Source organism: Falco cherrug, chromosome 4 (genome assembly GCF_023634085.1).
Source record: "Falco cherrug isolate bFalChe1 chromosome 4, bFalChe1.pri, whole genome shotgun sequence".
Taxonomy (NCBI): domain Eukaryota; kingdom Metazoa; phylum Chordata; class Aves; order Falconiformes; family Falconidae; genus Falco; species Falco cherrug.
Genome location: NC_073700.1, coordinates 41,927,910 through 41,944,268, shown reverse-complemented (window position 1 = coordinate 41,944,268; position 16,359 = coordinate 41,927,910). Strand labels below are relative to the sequence as shown.

The 16,359-nt window shown below is 45.5% G+C and overlaps 2 protein-coding genes across 4 annotated transcripts in view; one reads left to right on the top strand and one right to left on the bottom strand.

Moving 5' to 3' along the window:
* Positions 1–11: 11 nt before the first annotated feature.
* On the top strand, positions 12–3,736 carry TMEM186 (transmembrane protein 186). Of its 2 annotated transcripts, XM_055710112.1 has the most exons (3): positions 12–111; positions 1,090–1,733; positions 3,199–3,736. In XM_055710112.1, exons 1-3 carry the CDS (start codon positions 103–105, stop codon positions 3,212–3,214), a joined length of 669 nt encoding a protein of 222 aa, XP_055566087.1. In that variant the 5' UTR covers positions 12–102; the 3' UTR covers positions 3,215–3,736. The 2 variants fall into 2 exon arrangements, with proteins under 2 accessions (XP_055566087.1, XP_055566086.1); XM_055710111.1 differs by lacking the exon at positions 3,199–3,736 and having other exon boundaries at positions 1,090–2,738.
* Positions 3,430–16,359, bottom strand: part of ABAT (4-aminobutyrate aminotransferase) — a 57,482-nt gene continuing 44,552 nt past the window's right edge. For both annotated transcript variants that reach the window (XM_055710107.1, XM_005441525.4), the window contains exons 7-16: positions 15,083–15,163; positions 14,482–14,574; positions 14,017–14,079; positions 12,261–12,324; positions 11,407–11,555; positions 10,615–10,752; positions 9,196–9,363; positions 8,333–8,479; positions 6,926–7,037; positions 3,430–5,613 (exon numbers count right to left, since the gene is read on the bottom strand). In XM_055710107.1, coding sequence (XP_055566082.1) covers positions 5,492–5,613; positions 6,926–7,037; positions 8,333–8,479; positions 9,196–9,363; positions 10,615–10,752; positions 11,407–11,555; positions 12,261–12,324; positions 14,017–14,079; positions 14,482–14,574; positions 15,083–15,163 — 1,137 coding nt within the window. In that variant the 3' untranslated portion in view covers positions 3,430–5,491. The remainder of the gene's footprint in view (positions 5,614–6,925; positions 7,038–8,332; positions 8,480–9,195; positions 9,364–10,614; positions 10,753–11,406; positions 11,556–12,260; positions 12,325–14,016; positions 14,080–14,481; positions 14,575–15,082; positions 15,164–16,359) is intronic.

The following is a 16,359-nucleotide window of genomic DNA, read 5'->3' as shown; positions in this document are numbered from 1 at the left end:
CCCGGCCGGGCGGCGGGAGCGGGACCGCGGGGGCCGCCGGGAAACAGGGGGTGCCGCCCCCTCCCGCCCTGCCGCGCGGCGGGGGAACGGGTCGGCGCGGCCATGGCGGCGGTAAGCGGGGCGGGCGGCGGCTCGGGGGTCTCTGCTGCCGGGGGACCTGCGACCGGCCCGGCCCTGCGGCCCTTCCCCGGGCGGGCGCGGCGGAGCGGAGCGGGGCCGCCCGTGAGGCGCAGGCAGCGCGGCTGAGGCCGCGGCCGTCTCAGGGCAGCTGAGGGAGGGCGGCGCGCGGCGCCTCAGGAGTGGGCGCGGGCGGACGGGCCGGGGGGGGAGCCGGGGGGGGAGGCGGGGGGGGGGCCGGGGCTGGGGACCGGCCGGAGGGATGCGGGGGGAACCGGGGCCAGGGGCGGACCGGGGCCGGCTAGGCGGGCACCGGGGCAGCAGCGTCTCTACCCGCCGCGCTGGGCCGCCCGCCTGCTGTGGCCCCCGCGGCCCGGGCCCTCGAGTGATGGCGGCCCCTGCCCCGCGCCCGTCACCGTGGCGGTCGGCCCCGTGGCGCCTCCCCGCACAGGCCGGCTCGGCAGCGCAGGAGGTCCCTTTCGTCTCTTGCGCAGGTTCCTAACGCGCGGTCCCTGTTTCGGTGCTGCTCATGCTCTGCGCCTCTTTGCTGTGCATAGCCCGCTTTGTTCCCCGACGTTGCTGTTTAGGTGGGTTATTTAACGTTTCACCGATTTCACTGGCCAGCAGCCCCAGACTCTCTTACCCTCTTGGCGTAGAAGCAACCCGTAGTGCTGGTGCTTTCACTTTGGTGTTGGTCAAAAGAAGAGAGGCAGGGGTTGCTGTAAGCTTGCCTTCGGGAAGCTAACTTTGGTACCGGCCGTATTGCCAAAAGTGTTTTCCCTCTTCAGCTGCAGGGAGCCATGCAAGCGTGAGCAGCAGTTTCCTGACATAATGCTAGTTTTCAAATACAAGGTTACAGTGAACTGGGGCTTATGCTTACTGTCATTAGGTGCCGAAGGAACAGATTCTGAGCTAAATGATTCAGTTATAAAGAAGACTCAAGTGATGACCTGTGGGAATATTCCTTTACAGGCTAGGCTCTGCAGCATTAGGACTGAAGTCTGCATGGCATCATTGTTTGGGAGATGTCTACAAAACAAGCTCTGGACAAGGTCATGGAGGAAGGAAGATGCTCGCCCACCCTGGCTTTTTGGTACATGGGAATGTTTGCACTCGCAAAAACAGCGATTTCATGGTGTTAGTAATTACCTGGGGAGACAGCGAGAGCCACCTGTGCATCTGTGCCACTTGGCCCCTGCTGCCATGGTCCAACAAAAGGCTATGGATAAGAAGGCAGAAGAGTTCAAGCTGGTCTACAGGTTTCCATGGATTAAATACTGCAAGGTGCTGTCCAGACTGAAGCTGTTACAGACTGCCACCACCATGGTCACTCTGCCTCCCATCTGCTACCTCTATCTGCAAGACCAGGTTTCTCTGAATATCCTCTTATATACAACTGGCATTGCATTCTTTGCTGGTGCAATGTTGTATGGTATGAGCTACTTTTTCAGACGAATTATTGGATTGATCTACTTAAATGAAACTGGCCATACTGTCAGAGTGGCCCACTTGACATTTTGGGGAAGGCGGAATGACATTTACTGTCCCATAGAGACGGTGATGACTTTGGATGAAGTTGGAGATAGCAAGGGGGAGCTACTTCTTCAGTTCAAACGGTATAATAGTACAGATATTTTATACTTTACAATTAAGTTTGGCCAGATTGTAGACAGACAGAAGTTTACTCAGATATTTGGAGAACTTAAGTGATACAGCAGGTAGTTTCCAGTGATTTTCCTTGTTGCATGTTGTGCTTATTCTTCTGCAAAAGTTCAGTTAGTTTGCCAAACCAACATACTTCTGTCATTTTCCTATGCAAACCCTGCTGGTAAGTGCACTTGGTGTAGGAAGTAGCAATGGTAAAAAAAAATCCCCAGATTAAATATCTTTGCAACTGGTTTATGGTGTGGGCAGCATCTCTTGGTGTTGGATAGTGATGTGTGCGGTGCGCTGTTGCCAGCAGCTCTGAGTCTAAACTGCCCTGCCTGGAATGTGCGGGAGGCGGCCGAATTACCGATCCTGACCCTGTTTCAGCTGCCCCTTGGGTGGGTTTGAAACAGGAAAAACTCTTGAAGTGAAATGCAGTAACTCTGCCAGAGCTTCTTCACTTTAAATTAATTGGGTTTTTTAGTGAATTTTAGGTTGACTGGGAAGCCTCTTGAAATTAAAACTTGTCTCACGCATACATACTCGTGCATTCATGATACTGCGCGAGCTAGGAAGAGTGATATCTAATGCTGTAGGGGGAAGGGGGGGCTCTCTTGGCAAGGTCTTCCAGGATGTGAACATAACTAGGCAAAACAAAGGTGCATGTTGCAAGACACATCATTTGGCTGTGAGGGTAAGTTAAAGACTGGGACAGCATTCCAGGAGCCTCTCATAGAAACTGCTTTCCCACTGGAATCAAGGAAGAACACTCCTAAACTGTGGTGCTGTGAATTACAGGGACAGCCTGTGATCCCTTGTTCCGTTTGGATCCTAGTGATCATCTTGACAATTTGGAACTACTTGTCCTTCTTTGCATCTATTCATGTTTGTGCTGCTTTTGTATGTATAAATGACACTTAGTCAATGCTGTAACACTTGAGTTGCAAGAACTTCAGTAAATGTTACCAGAACTACCTTGGATTATGTGAATTAAGCAGTATTCTGTGAAGATTACCACATAACCTGGGAAACAAGTCATCTGTATCCCTTGATGTGTTTACCCATTTGGGCGTTATCCGAACATCAACAGTTCTGTTGCCAAATACCCTTTCTACTCCCTACTGCCCCAGTCTGGGTTTACCTAAAATGAAACAAAAAAAGGAAAGACACCTACAGTCTGTGTTGGATTAAGTCTGAAAATATGTGTACTTTGTGTTCTGTTGAACTTGCAGGGTTGATCACCTCAGCACCCATGTCTATGAAGGACAGTGGTCTTACTATGTGGTGTTAGTGTAAATTCTCCTTTTCCAAAACCTCAGTAGAAATAAGGAGCAGGATTTAAACCCGAGAAAGAATCAAACCTGATCACTTGCAACACATACAACTTTTTAGGAATTGTCAAAAGCAAGTTAATGCCTTACACTGCTCTTCTAGCTGTTACCTCACCTGAAACTGGCAAATAAACTGGCCCTCACCAACATGGGAACTTGGGAGCATTCCTTTCCCTGGTTCTTCCTCACGTGTATCGACACCTCTGTCGCTTGGTGGATCAGCAGATGCAAGTAAGTAAAACTGCCACTGCTAACCCTGATTAACTGTTCATTTAATGTTTTAAATGATTCACTTAGGCATGTACTAAGTGTAAAATGAAAAGCCCTGGAGAAGTTCAATTATAAATATTTTATTTAAGAATATTGATTACACATGAGATGTCATTTGTTATGAATCTGTGTACAGTTACTACTTACACCATGAAGTGTAGTTAAGTATTTGTTTAAACATTTATTTGGCACTGTCCACAGGATGCTGTAAACAATATTAACTTTATATGCTTCAGCTGCAGTGCTTTATGTATTCTCTAACATGATTTCATCAACATGTTTTACACAAGTATACAGTTACTGAGTGTCAGTAAAAATTATAAAAACACCTAGAGTATTCATAATAAAAGTGAAGATGTGGTAAGAATTCAGATTACTGGACCTTTGCTTCTGTAAAAGTACAAGACTCGCTAGAGACATTTACTAAAACTACTGCACTGATATGTTGAGCAAACTAATTCCCAAAATGCTGTCAAATACAGTTCTCAGTTTGACTTTCTTCTTGCTGATAATACGCTTATGAGGACAGCAATGACAATGAGGTTTTGTTGAACACCAATTTACCAGTCTTTCCTCCAGATTTCTACAACTGCTGTTCAAAAACCTGCTCAGGTTCTGACCAGCTGGTACCAGGATTCTGGTTTCTGCAGAGAGGTTTACAGAAATCCCCTTACTTTTAAGCTAGCGGAAGTGAGTGTACTTGAGTTTCCCTGAACCAGCACTCAAAAAAATTAAATGGGGAAACCACAATTAACACTTCTCCAAGCAGCTAAGAAACTTCCACATTTTGGTAACTGTATTAAACACGTAAATCTTTTAACTGCTCTGTCTCTTATTATGTACTTGAAAATTGTGGTCAGATCCTAATAGGGTGACCGTAACGTCCACTGTGGTCCCTGCTTTTTGGTGCAAACGTAGTTAAACTTGGCAAGCAAAATCCAGACGCTTGCTAGCCAAGAGACTGGAAAAAAGAGGTACAAGACCTAGTTCAAGTCAGCCTTAAGTAAAGGGACATCCAAAACAGTTCTCTGAGGAGAAACAAATTCTGTCGACTGTTGACACTTCTTTGGATCCTGGGGCTTTCTAGATCTCTGAAATACCAAGGACTTAGCATAAACTATTAAAACAAGAAAAGGATTACTTTGCATTATAAATGTGCAGTTGGGACTTGGCCTTCACTGTAGTGGCTCTGATGTCAAGTAAGGGCTAAGATCAAGCAGTTCTGCTGTAGTTTAAAAAAACAGCTCAAGCAGAACTTGTAGTAGATAAATTAATGGCTATTGTGTGTTATGGCCAAACAGTAAAATAATCTCAAATCATTCAAGATTGCTGACAGAGGTGGAAGTGACATGCTTTGCATGATTCTCTAAGCTTTGTCAAATTACATACTTCAGGTTATAGTTTTCTCTGTACAACTCTGATTGTAAGAGAAATCAGACGTTTTAAAATCCAGGATGAGGAAAAAAGTTCTTCAGTCCCACTTAAGAGCGCCGCCCGTGTGGCTGAGCGCGTCAGTGCCGCTGCAGCGGTACGTGTAGGCTGAAGGCTGGGCACAGCGTAGCTGATGGCGTCCTGATCCCGCTGCTGTGGCAGGCGTCTGTATGCAAGGGAATAAAGCTGGAAATTACTCTGTCAAATACTGTACTTGGCAGTGGTGGAAAGCAGAGCTTTCCTCAAAACACCAATTTCATTCCAGCTACCACTAGAGAATGGCGCTTTCTGCACGGCAGGCACGTGGCTGTGTTGTGCCATACTTGCTGCCTCTGGGCACGGGGGTAAACCTGGGGTCACCTGCGAAAACAGACTCTGCCAGGTCATATTTAGACAATCAAATAATCAGGGCCATGAACGTAGAGAGGACTCTGCAGTTAATACGACCCAAGCCAGAAGACGGAGGGCCACAGCTTCTACAAATGCACAGTGTGGGACAGCGGCATGTACCTGCTGGTGACCAGTACCAATGCTCTGCCTGGGTCCAGTCTGTGTGGAGCAGCTTGCCTTGGGCAGGATTACAGACAGAACACAAACCTTAGTTTATGACTTTACACTTATCTTGTAAGTAGAGAAGACATGAATTAATGCAAACTAATTTCATAATCAGCTGTTCTGTGTGAGGGAGCTGCTTTTTACTTGAAGTTTGCTAAGATATCACTGAAAATGTTCAGGAAGAGGTGCGCATGGTGATCTTTGAAGATCAGCGTTGGACGGAAACGAATCGATCTGTCGCCACAGCCTCCCAGCACCACACCTAAACCAAGAGCAAAACGGGTCCTCTGGTCATTTCCATTTTTGCCAAATACCCAGAAAACACAGCCCTCCCGACAAGGTTCAGCTCACTGCAGAGGCCCAACAGATGCTCCCCCAGCCACTGCCAACCACAAGATGCTACAGCACGTAGTCATTGCTGCAAAGGGGCCTCAAGCTTCACAGCAACTTAGAACACTGGGGGTGCCTGTGGCTGTTCTGTAAAACAGGTGGAGTGCTGGGACTAATCCCAGCAGCGGTGCAAGGACTCCATCCAGCGGAGAGCTCGGACAGCGTCTGAGGCTTCAGAGCTGCAATACCCTGATGGTTAAGTACCTCACCACCAGAACGAGCAAGACACAGCACGTTTCTTTGCAATTTTGTTTTTAAACTACTTTGGTTTTCATTACAAAAAGTTAAAAATATCTCAGTGCTGGCAAACTTCTTCCTGCAGTACTTTAAATGCATAGTTTTGTTAGGTTTTTTCACCCCCAAATCTTAAAAACTTAATTCTTTGAAATAGCTGTGGGCAATAAAAATCCATACCATTGAGCTGAGCTTACCTTGCCTCTACGCATAGCCTTGGTTTACCATGAAACAAACCACTTGCCTTCTCTCCCTGCTGACTTAGTTTCCAAGAACAAAAAATATCAGTGTCTCTTACACTGTAAAATTTTGGTTTCAAAATAGTTCACAAGCATCATGCCTGCTTCTTTCAAGAGGTATGAGCAACAGCAGCAAACCCAGGGCCTACATGCAGTTAGATTCAACAAGAATGTTAGGTAGGCTTCAGATCACAAGGCTCCCCTCCCAATACCTGCGCTTGTCTACAGCTGGGTGAGGATTCTGGAGTAAGAGAGGGATGTAGCTGTAGGTCTGTGCCCTTTTTTGGCAACTCGTTATTTCATTATTAGGTATCCCATAGAATTCACAGCTCTGTGTTTTCCTGAGTGACAGTTATATTAACTTCTAATTTTCCTCAGCTGTGTCTAGAAATAAGCCATGCCTGGGTGCACTTCAATTCACTGCAGAGGAATAGGAAAGTGTTGTTGCAAAAACTCATGCCCTGCGTAGATCTCTTCAGTAATGTCAGACCTATAGAGAACAGTCAACGTTCACACCACGCAACGGTCTGGTCTGATGTCTCTGAAAACGCAAGTCTTGCCAGAAAAGTCTAAATACAGCTTTGATCATAATTTCACTCTTGTCCTCTGCTATTGTAGTACACGTATGCCATACAAAAAGGAAAACGTAAAGCATTACGTGTGTGCCCTTTGGCATTTGAAGTTAATACACACGCACACAAACTTTCTTACCTTTGTTTCTGGCTATTGTAATCAACTTGTTTCTAGTTGCATCATTTGGAGTGTCAAACGAACAGAATGTTCCTCTTCCTCTCACTCTGCTGATGAGATGGGGATAACGAGCCTGCAAAGAGAGGCGAGCAGGTATGCATGGCAGCTGCTGCAGCAGAGGGCACCCGGCAGCAAGCGCAGCACTGCCAGGCTCTGCCACCTGCAGACCTGCCGCCTCCGGCCTGGTGGAGCGGAGCTGTGGCACAGGCTCGTTTCTCACATAAACTTGTGTCCCGCTCCCCTTCCTGACACAGGTCCGAACAGCCACGGGCTGCAGAGCCCACAGCAGGCAGGTGCTCTCCTCACAAAGCAGGAAACGAGAATCAATTTACGCCCCTTTTTGAGACTCCCGAAGCAAGTGTAGAGCACCTTGCATCTAATGTGCACTTCAGAAAACCTGAGCATAAATAATCCGGAATGGGGCTAGAGGCCAGCTCGTTCTTAGGCTGTGCTAAGGTGCTTGCTAGTATTAGCTGCTTCACTTACTATCAGTTGCAATCCTCATCTTGTATAAGAATAACCTTTTTTGGATGGTGCTAGTCGTACTCTGGCCCTCCAAAGTATGAAGATTGTAATTGTCTCTGTTCTGCCTGCTACGGCTTGAAGCTGTGGAGGGAGCAGAGACACTATTTGGTTTTGTCCTGCAAAAGACCCCTTCTGGGAGGTGAGCAGCTGCGAGCGTACCCTTAAATGCCTGTGATTTTCCCTCTCACGTAGGGCTCCACAGTTAAAGCTGTGAGGAATTTCCACTAGTCAAGGGAGGGAGAGCTACAGTTTTCTTGTGTCAACAGCCCAACAGCATCATAACAAAATACAAAAGCACTTTCCTTTAAAAGGAACTTTCAGGACAAGGAAATGGTAGCTGCTTGTGCTGCCAGAGCCTTCCAGCAAAACAACATAACTAGCTGCAGCTCACACCTTCAGATATTTAGGGGGTCACTCTCTTGGGTTAAGCTGTACAAACCCAGCATTCTTAAGCCAGTAAGTTTATGTCAATTCCAAATGGGACAGCTACACGGGCTTGCACTGAAGTATCTAAACCAGGGGCCCTCAAACTACGGCCCGTGGGCTGGATATGACCCCCCACGGTCCTCAATCCGGCCCCCAATCCGGCCCCCGGTATTTACAGACACCACCACCCCCAACCCCCCGCTAGGGGTTGGGAGGGGAAACGAAGCAGCCGCAGATGACCTCCCGCCACTTCATCCGCGCGCCGGCCCCCTGTTTAAAAAGTTTGAGGACCCCTGGTATAAACTGGCAAGTTACGGTTATGGTCTGGTCCCCAGCTGGAGTTCCTCAGCCCAAGTGTTTAAATTGGATGAGGTCAGATCCTACCCGACCAGCAAACCCCTCCTTCCAGGTGCTTACCTGTAAATCCAGCAGCCCAGTCAGCAGAGCTTTCCCGGCGTGGGTTGCATTGTTTAGAAGGTCTTCTCTCTTTATAACCTTAATGACTTCAGCAAGCATGAGGTTCTTGGATGGATCTCCAAGCCAGGTGTTAAAAATTCGATAGGGCTTGGGAAAGGGTGGAAAGAGTTGTGGAACATGTCAACAGGCAAATCACTACCATAAAGAAAAGCAAGTCATCAAACTGGTAGCGCAAATATCTGCTGTATGAAAAATCTCATCTGGTGTATGAAAAAAATCTCACTAATCTCATAACGCCCCCTTTTTTTTTTCAGAAACAAAGGGCAACTACTTTACGCTACAAATGTAGTGCAATCTGTCTTGCTGCTCTGCCATTTCACTGAAACATGGCTAGAGATGGCACGCAGACAAGTATCATCCATACAGGTTTTACATTCAAGCTTTAGGTTCTCCCCCTTAATTATTTTTTTTCCCATTTATTACATCTAAATGTCATTAATGAGAAGAAATCTTGCTGACAAAATCCATAATGCTGACACACAAGCTCTGAGGATACCCAAGGTGCCCTAGAGAAAAAGACATTGGTTTGTGGTTGGATTTTGTACTGAGGGTTAGTTCATCAGGCTAAACCAGTTCTCTGTCCCTCCCATCAGCTTTACGACCCTTGTGGCTGACAGCAACTGGAATAAAAGTGAAGCAGCAACAACTTTTGTGCAAGCACAAAGCAAGTATCTGTGAAACAGCAGCTCCATCGAGCTGAGCCTGCGTTACTGAAGGCAGGCCTGTCTCTTCCATGGACATTATGGTTACCCATGAACGTGTCACCAACTAGCACAGAGTTCAAGTTTCATTGAAAATCTTACAGCGTTTGGCCTGAACTCCTCTTTGTGGAAAAATCCTCCTGTCATCATCTTCTTACTGAACGTTACCACATCAGCTGGGTCATCCAGGCCCCAGTGTTCATGTGCCCAGAATTTTCCTGTGCAGCCGCCTCCCGTCTGCACCTCATCCACCAAGAACGCACAGCCATGCTGCGGGGATAGATGTGAAGAGCAGGGAATGTGAGTCCTCACTTCCGAATCAAAAATACCTCCCGTAGCGAATAGATAAATACAAGCCTGTTACATGCAAGATCCCTGCTCCCTCACCCTCCACCGCTCCAAATCTCCCCTCCTCAAGCCCCGTACCAACACCACTCACTGTGCCTTAGATTTCACAATTACAAATTCAGCTATTTTTTCAGAAAGACACTAGAAACTTATTTTCTACCTAAATTCACAAAGCACATGTTTTTATATAGTCTTAAACATTTCTAGAGGATACCTGAAAACATCTGGGAGGAGTCTGGGTGACATTTTGTGTGGCACAAAGGCAATACCAATACCCTTCTGTCTAGGGGCCTAAAATGATCCTGGAAGAGCTGCCTTTTCAGACCAGCCTGCTGGAAGAGCTACTCACTTTATGTGGCAATGTGGGCTTTTGTAATGTGAAGGAGTATTTTGTTGAAACTTTGGGACAGGGAGATCAGGCCATATGATATTGTAATTAAAAACAATTGGTAAATACTTTTTGCAGCATCTCACGTTAGCCAGGGCAAACCTTTTCATTTCACTGTATTTACTCTTATCACCCTGGCACGAGCAGCTGTTAACAATAGGAGAAGCTGCTGCTTCTCATGGCAGAACAGAATTTTCCAAATGTCACCCATGCTCTTCTCTGTCAGCACACAAATGTTTTGAGGGTTAAAAAAGCTCAGAGTAGGTATTATTGAGGGGAGTGCTTCTAAACAGGTAACTTCACACTCCCAAGTATCAAGACATCTGTTCTTTTCATTCTTTTATTGGAACATCAGCGCTATGGCTGGACTCAATTTGTATTTCAGCTTTTTTTTGCAACTAAAACCAAGCATGTCAACAAAAAATGACCCTTTTCCAAACCCGCCTCTTCTGAAATTGTTTGAACCCCCTCAACAAATTTAAATCATCATTTAAAGAACACTACTGCAAAATCCATAGTTAACGAATTACGAGTAATTTCTCTCTCAGACAGTAAAAGAAAATTTACCAGACTGAGGAAACCACTAGGTGTGCATCGAATGGAAGAGAAAACTGCGCGGACGAGGGCTGCTTGTATCTGAACACAAGTATGTAACTACCCCAGCTGCTAGTGAGGAGGCCTGGGAAGCTCCCAGAGTGCCTGGGCAGGGCGGCTGGCCCCTGCAGACAGGAAGAAGTATTTGCATGTTTAGCTACCACTGAGCAAACACTGAAATATTTTACTACCTTTCTGGCAATATCTCGTAGCTTTCTGAAGAAGTCATCTGAAGCGTGGTTGTCCCCTCCCTCTGACTGGATGGGTTCTACAATGATTCCAGCCACAATCTTCTTCTTTTTCCTGTACTTTACAATCAGGTCTTCCACCTGGAAATCACACGTTTATGGTACATTCTCCTTTCAGACCATTCACAAATTTACTCCCAGAAAGATTAAATCTTAGCAACAGAACTTCAGCTTTTCAAAGACATCTCTGGCTAAAAGGTGTCAGGAAGCACAAGGAATTAACAAGCAGCATTTAACACTGCCCTCTTCTTCCTGAAAAATGCCTCAGTTTAAGTTGTATCCTAACCACACTGTAACTAGTTGCACGTTTATCTACAATGGTGTGAAAGCTCTAGCACATTTCAGCTGAAAGTCTGGTGGAAACCGCTGTAGCTTGCTATGCCAGGCAGCTACCACAAAAAAGCTGAAAAACTCGAAATCCTGTTACAGGATCTCTGCAGAGGGTTGTACACCCGCGCTCTCCCTTGGCAGCCAAGTTCACTGTGATACAATGAACTTGCCCTGCGTGTGAAATTGCACTGTGGCACGATCCATGTAGAGCCCTAGTTTGCAGTGAGCTGGCTGTTCTTCTGAAAGGCAGGGACAAACCTCGGACCGTAAACAACCGTGAATGCTGTTTTAATCACATGTTGTTCCAATCCCTGAAAACATTCTTTTAGTGAAAAGCAGCTAATCCTACTGACTATTCATTATTTCAAAACAAAACCAAGAGAAAGCTGCCAGTGAATTTTTTACCTCCTCTAAACAACGGGCTTCTTCCTGTTGATTCTCTTTCACAAAGTCTTCCAGAGGATACTTCAGCCTTGGAAATGGAGCAATAGGCCAGTCCAGCGATGGAATGTCCAACTTATGAATGGCTTTAGAGTGAGTTGTAGCTAAGCAACCTAAACCCAGAAAAGCAACAATTGAAATAATACCTGTCTAGGAAAAATACAGGAAAAAAGCTACCAAGAGGTAAACAACTGCCCAACACCAGGACTGTAGAATTCTTTTAATTGCTCTATGTTTTCACTTTATTTTCTGAAAAACTGGGTAACTGGATTTAGTCAAGCTTAAGTGGATTGCTCTAGCGTTCAAGCATCAGTTTCCACATGCGCTGTTTCAGAAGAACAGGAGAACCTCTTGTTCCCCTGAACAGGTTGCTCAGATGAGATGGGTTTCACCTGCCCAAAGACAACTGCTCGCAAAGCCCAGAATTACAGCGCTCTGGGGTAACATGTTTAGAACAGGGATTGAGCTGATACAAAATGGTAAAAATTAGTGACATACTGTTTGTCTGTTGTGGTGCTTTTACCCCCAGAGTTAAATTTTTAGCAGTATAGACAGGAAACCTTGGATTCAGAATGAAAATGAGAGACCTTCTGAAAACCTGTTTTTTAAAAAAAAGTAAAATTTATTCCCACTTTCATTCAAATATTTTGTTTCAGTACTGGGGGGAGCTTCCAAGGCAAACTAATAAACCTACAGTTTCTCCACTGGAACGATCTAAGGAGAAAAACAACTTCTCAGGAACTACAGCGAGGTGACAGCTTACTGCGCAGCCGAGAGGAGGCAAGGGCAGGGGCGGTGTGGCCAGCAGTGCTTCTTACCCAGGGTCCTTCCGTGGAAGCCGCCCATGAAGGAGAGCATGGCGTAGTCGGGGCAGCCGGGGGGCTGCAAGCAGAGCAGACAGGCCGGCGGTCAGCAGGCGGTGCCGGGGCAGGTGGCCCTGCCGCCCGCGCAGCTGCCTGGCGCAACCCAGACACAAGCCCATGGCCAGAGCACAGCAGGATAGCTGGAGCCAAGCTGCTGCCGCTCACAGCATGCCAATCAGCTTCCTCTCCAATCATCAGGCACCACAAATTGTTACATTTACCCATTTAAACAAATGCATTTGTCATCCCCTACCTGACCTCTTAAAATTAATCGTTAATATTAACGAATACTTGGCAATTGATACCATATCATAATATCACTTCACATACAGCTCACACAAAGGCTGAACGTTCAGCGCAATCAGCCTGGTTTGAACGAACTTCAAGCACGTGCGTACGGGGTGGCTGTGCCCAGCTGTGGCACCGGGTGCTCTGCGGGGAGAACTGGGGCTGCCCTGTGCTGGACACCCCATGCATTCCTGGTGACTCGCTGTACCAAGAATGAGAAGGAACCATGACAAAGGACATGCAAACTGTACACTATCTGGAATTTAATAAACGGATCCACTGGGCCTAGTCCCCCAACTCCTCTAAAAATACAAATTCTCTTTATACCTCTCTCGTATCCTGCGAGTGAGAGGATTGTCACCACTTAACACACTCCATGTACACCTTTAGTCTTGTACCCCACACTCAGCTACCGGGTCAAGGCTTCGGTATTTGTAACTGGATTCTGGAGATCCCCTCTGAAACAAGGGCTGGAGCTGCCCTCTCAAATCCATCCCCTCCCCCAACTGTAAAGAGAACTCAGACAATTAGCTCAAAGAGGAATCCTAACGTCTAGACAGCTAAACTTGGACAAAGGCGATCATTAGTTTTACAAGTCTTTGGGCATCTTAGAAAATTCCTGTTCCTTTGGGTCATGATGTGCCATCCTCTTATCTGTGTTGGCACAGCCATCTGTCTGACCATGCCATAAGCAACATCACAGGACTTAATAATTCTGAAGACAAAAAAAGCAAAAAACCCTTTAAGAACCCTTCTCCTTTTTAAAGCCAAATGAGTTCCCCAATCCCATGGGAATGAAATTAATTGCTTATCGCTACAGAAGTGCCAAAGATCAGGCTGAAACCAGCAGGTCATTCATTTCTAACATGATTATCTCAAAGAAGAGATTAAATACTCTCTTTTCTGCTATTGTTGCATGATAAGATTTGTGACTGGCAAGAACAAGACCACCTTGCTTGAAGGTGAATAGGACTTCAGAGTTTTATCAGCAGCATCTCAATTTCCTCATCCTGCCTATGGTTAGTCAGTCAAATTTTAATCAACCCCTTGATCAGTTTTAAGCTATCAAAATCACAACTTTGGGGTGGGGGGTGGGTGGGAAGAAAGTCTGTTATTTGTAAACTTGTCCATATATTAATGATCTGGTCTCCATGGAACCATCCGTCACCTGGGCCCCTCTCTAGCATATTATATGTCATGGAAAAAGGGAGATCTTCCCAAGATTCACAACTGGGAAGGATGCAAAAGAATACAAGCAACAGGTCTTGATATTTGTTGAAAGCGGTTTGTAATTCGCCATTTCCTAAATTTAAAAAACTGAGATTCCACTTCGGAGACAGTAATGCCAATTTTTCCTCCCAATCTTCCCTTATAAATCCAAGCCAGTGGCGCATCTGTAGGTGTGGTAAAGAACAAATGTTACCTGGTTAATCATGCAAGATTCCAGTTCCTCTTTTGTGACATTAGTATGGCCCCTCTCCTTGTTCTGGAAAAAAAAATAATAAAAAAAATAAACAACCACCCAACAGATAGTTTTCCTGTAGTTGTAACTAAGGCATTTATGGCTGCACCACAAATGAGTAACGCTGGTATTTCAAATTTTAAATAGAACCAAAGATGAGACTGACTGTGGCTCTTACATACTGACTGCAATCTGCACTTTCTTTTATTTCCTTTTCTTTATAATTTCTAAAGTTGTGAAAAATAAGTGAAAGCTTAGAAGAACACTTTTTAATAAAGATTTCATACTAGGTTGAATATAAATAACATCATGACCAAGGCAACCCTCCAAGGCTTACTTTGTTTTACAGTAACAGTTCTGATTATGAATAAGTTCTCATATCTACATCTAAACCTACAAAAAAAAAAATCTTGGTATTTTACTCACTCTGTACCACATAAATATTGCTTTAAAGGCATTTTCATTGGAGCAGGATCCGCAAGACATGGTGATCACCTGTGGCAGGCCCTTAGGAGCCACCTGTCAATGAAGACAGAAAATGACTCCACAATATTAAGCACAAGTATAGTGCAAAGCGATGGTAATACTGATCAGTCCTTAAGGTCCTGAGCTGCGGTGCAATGGGGGACCAGCCATGCCTATGATGAAGAAAGGCAGTTTCAGCTGCAGCTGAGAGGGCTTGACTCAGCTTCTGTCCCAAGAACCTTCAAATTTAAATCAAGACAGAAGCCACTTATTCCACTGTCTCTTATGGAAGCACAGGGAACAGAAATTAGTGAAAACATTTTTTCTCATCAGTTCTTGAATCCAGAATGAAAGAGGCAGTATCTGTGCAGAGCAGATATGTCACCCCCACATTCAGCTGGCAAGTCAGGGAAAAAGGTTTGATCTCATTACATGTCCTGGGAAGGCAGGTGGGCAAACAGCTAATCTGTAATGTTCCCTAGTAAAATCCATAGCATCCCTTGACATGCCTGTGTCCCTAAACACAAAACTTAGTAACTCATCACTGCTATCTCAAACTTACTGATAGCAAAGATTCCTTCAGTCTTTCTGCAAAGTTCTCTGGAGGTAAAATCCCTAGAGCAGGTCTGTTGATAAAAGTGCTCTAAAAAGATCAAGGAAGAGAAATTGTTAGGTTTTATGACAATGTGAAAAATATCATGTTGATATCAAGGCAGCCAGAAATTTGTAGTCACAGCACAAGGAGTTTTAAAACCAGGTAATAATATTCATGTCTTGGAATACGTTTGTCTAATCCTTAATACTTTATTCTTGCAGGACACCTTAGAAAAGGTGCATGCTAACTGATACCGACAGTGCCTCTTCAGTATTGCCATTTTAGTTGCTCAATCTTAACTTTCCTTATGCACAGGAAATACACTTTAAAATCTTAATTACTTGCCTTCAGTTTGAATAGCTAGATCTAAATTCAGTTAGGATAGCAGCATTTTCTTCCTTACCAAGCTCCAAGACAGACCATTTCAGAATGCTGTGGTTCTAAACATCCTCCACGTACTATTACAACGGGATTTGAAAGAACAAGGCAAAGGTAAACTTAAAGGATAGGGGCTACATCTGAGAAAGATAACATGCAGGGTTCAGCAACGTATCACTATAATAAAATACATTCCTGACAAAGAACGTGTGCACACCGGCATGCTGTCTCCCTCCTAGGCTCCTCTGGCATGTACAGCAACGGGCACTATGGTGAGAAGCTACTCTGTAGGTTATTACTTCACTGCTGAGCAACACATGCTTATTCAAGCTCAAGAACATTGGCTATGATATATCCAGACACACCGGTGACACTCCTTTCCAGCTGTACTGTTTTCATGAAGGCTGTCGATTTGCCAGTAAGGACTTCCCATTCTAGAGCCCGCAGTCTGCACAGCACCCTTCCCAGCGCACAGCCTGAATTACAGGTACATCCTCTATCGTGCATTACAACAGCAGATTCCTGGCTTCCCAGTTTTCTCCTTACCATTTCCTGATTGACGTCTGACACGGACCAGGAGCCACTGAAGTAGTATTCATGGATGCAATGCAATCTCTCCTAACAGTGGAATTCCATAGCCGACCAGGAAACTACCTGGTTGAACTCGTGTCTGCTTCCCAGATTTTTTTTCTCCAACCATTCCCTTTCTCCGTCTGCCAACAGAACTGAATCTGTGTCGCTGCAAGGGCCTCGGTAATCACAGAAGCAATGACAGGAATACAGCCTTCCCATACCTACGTGGAGGTTACTGAGAAGATGGAGCCAGGCTCCAGGGTCTTCAGTGGGAAGATGAGAAGCGACGAGAA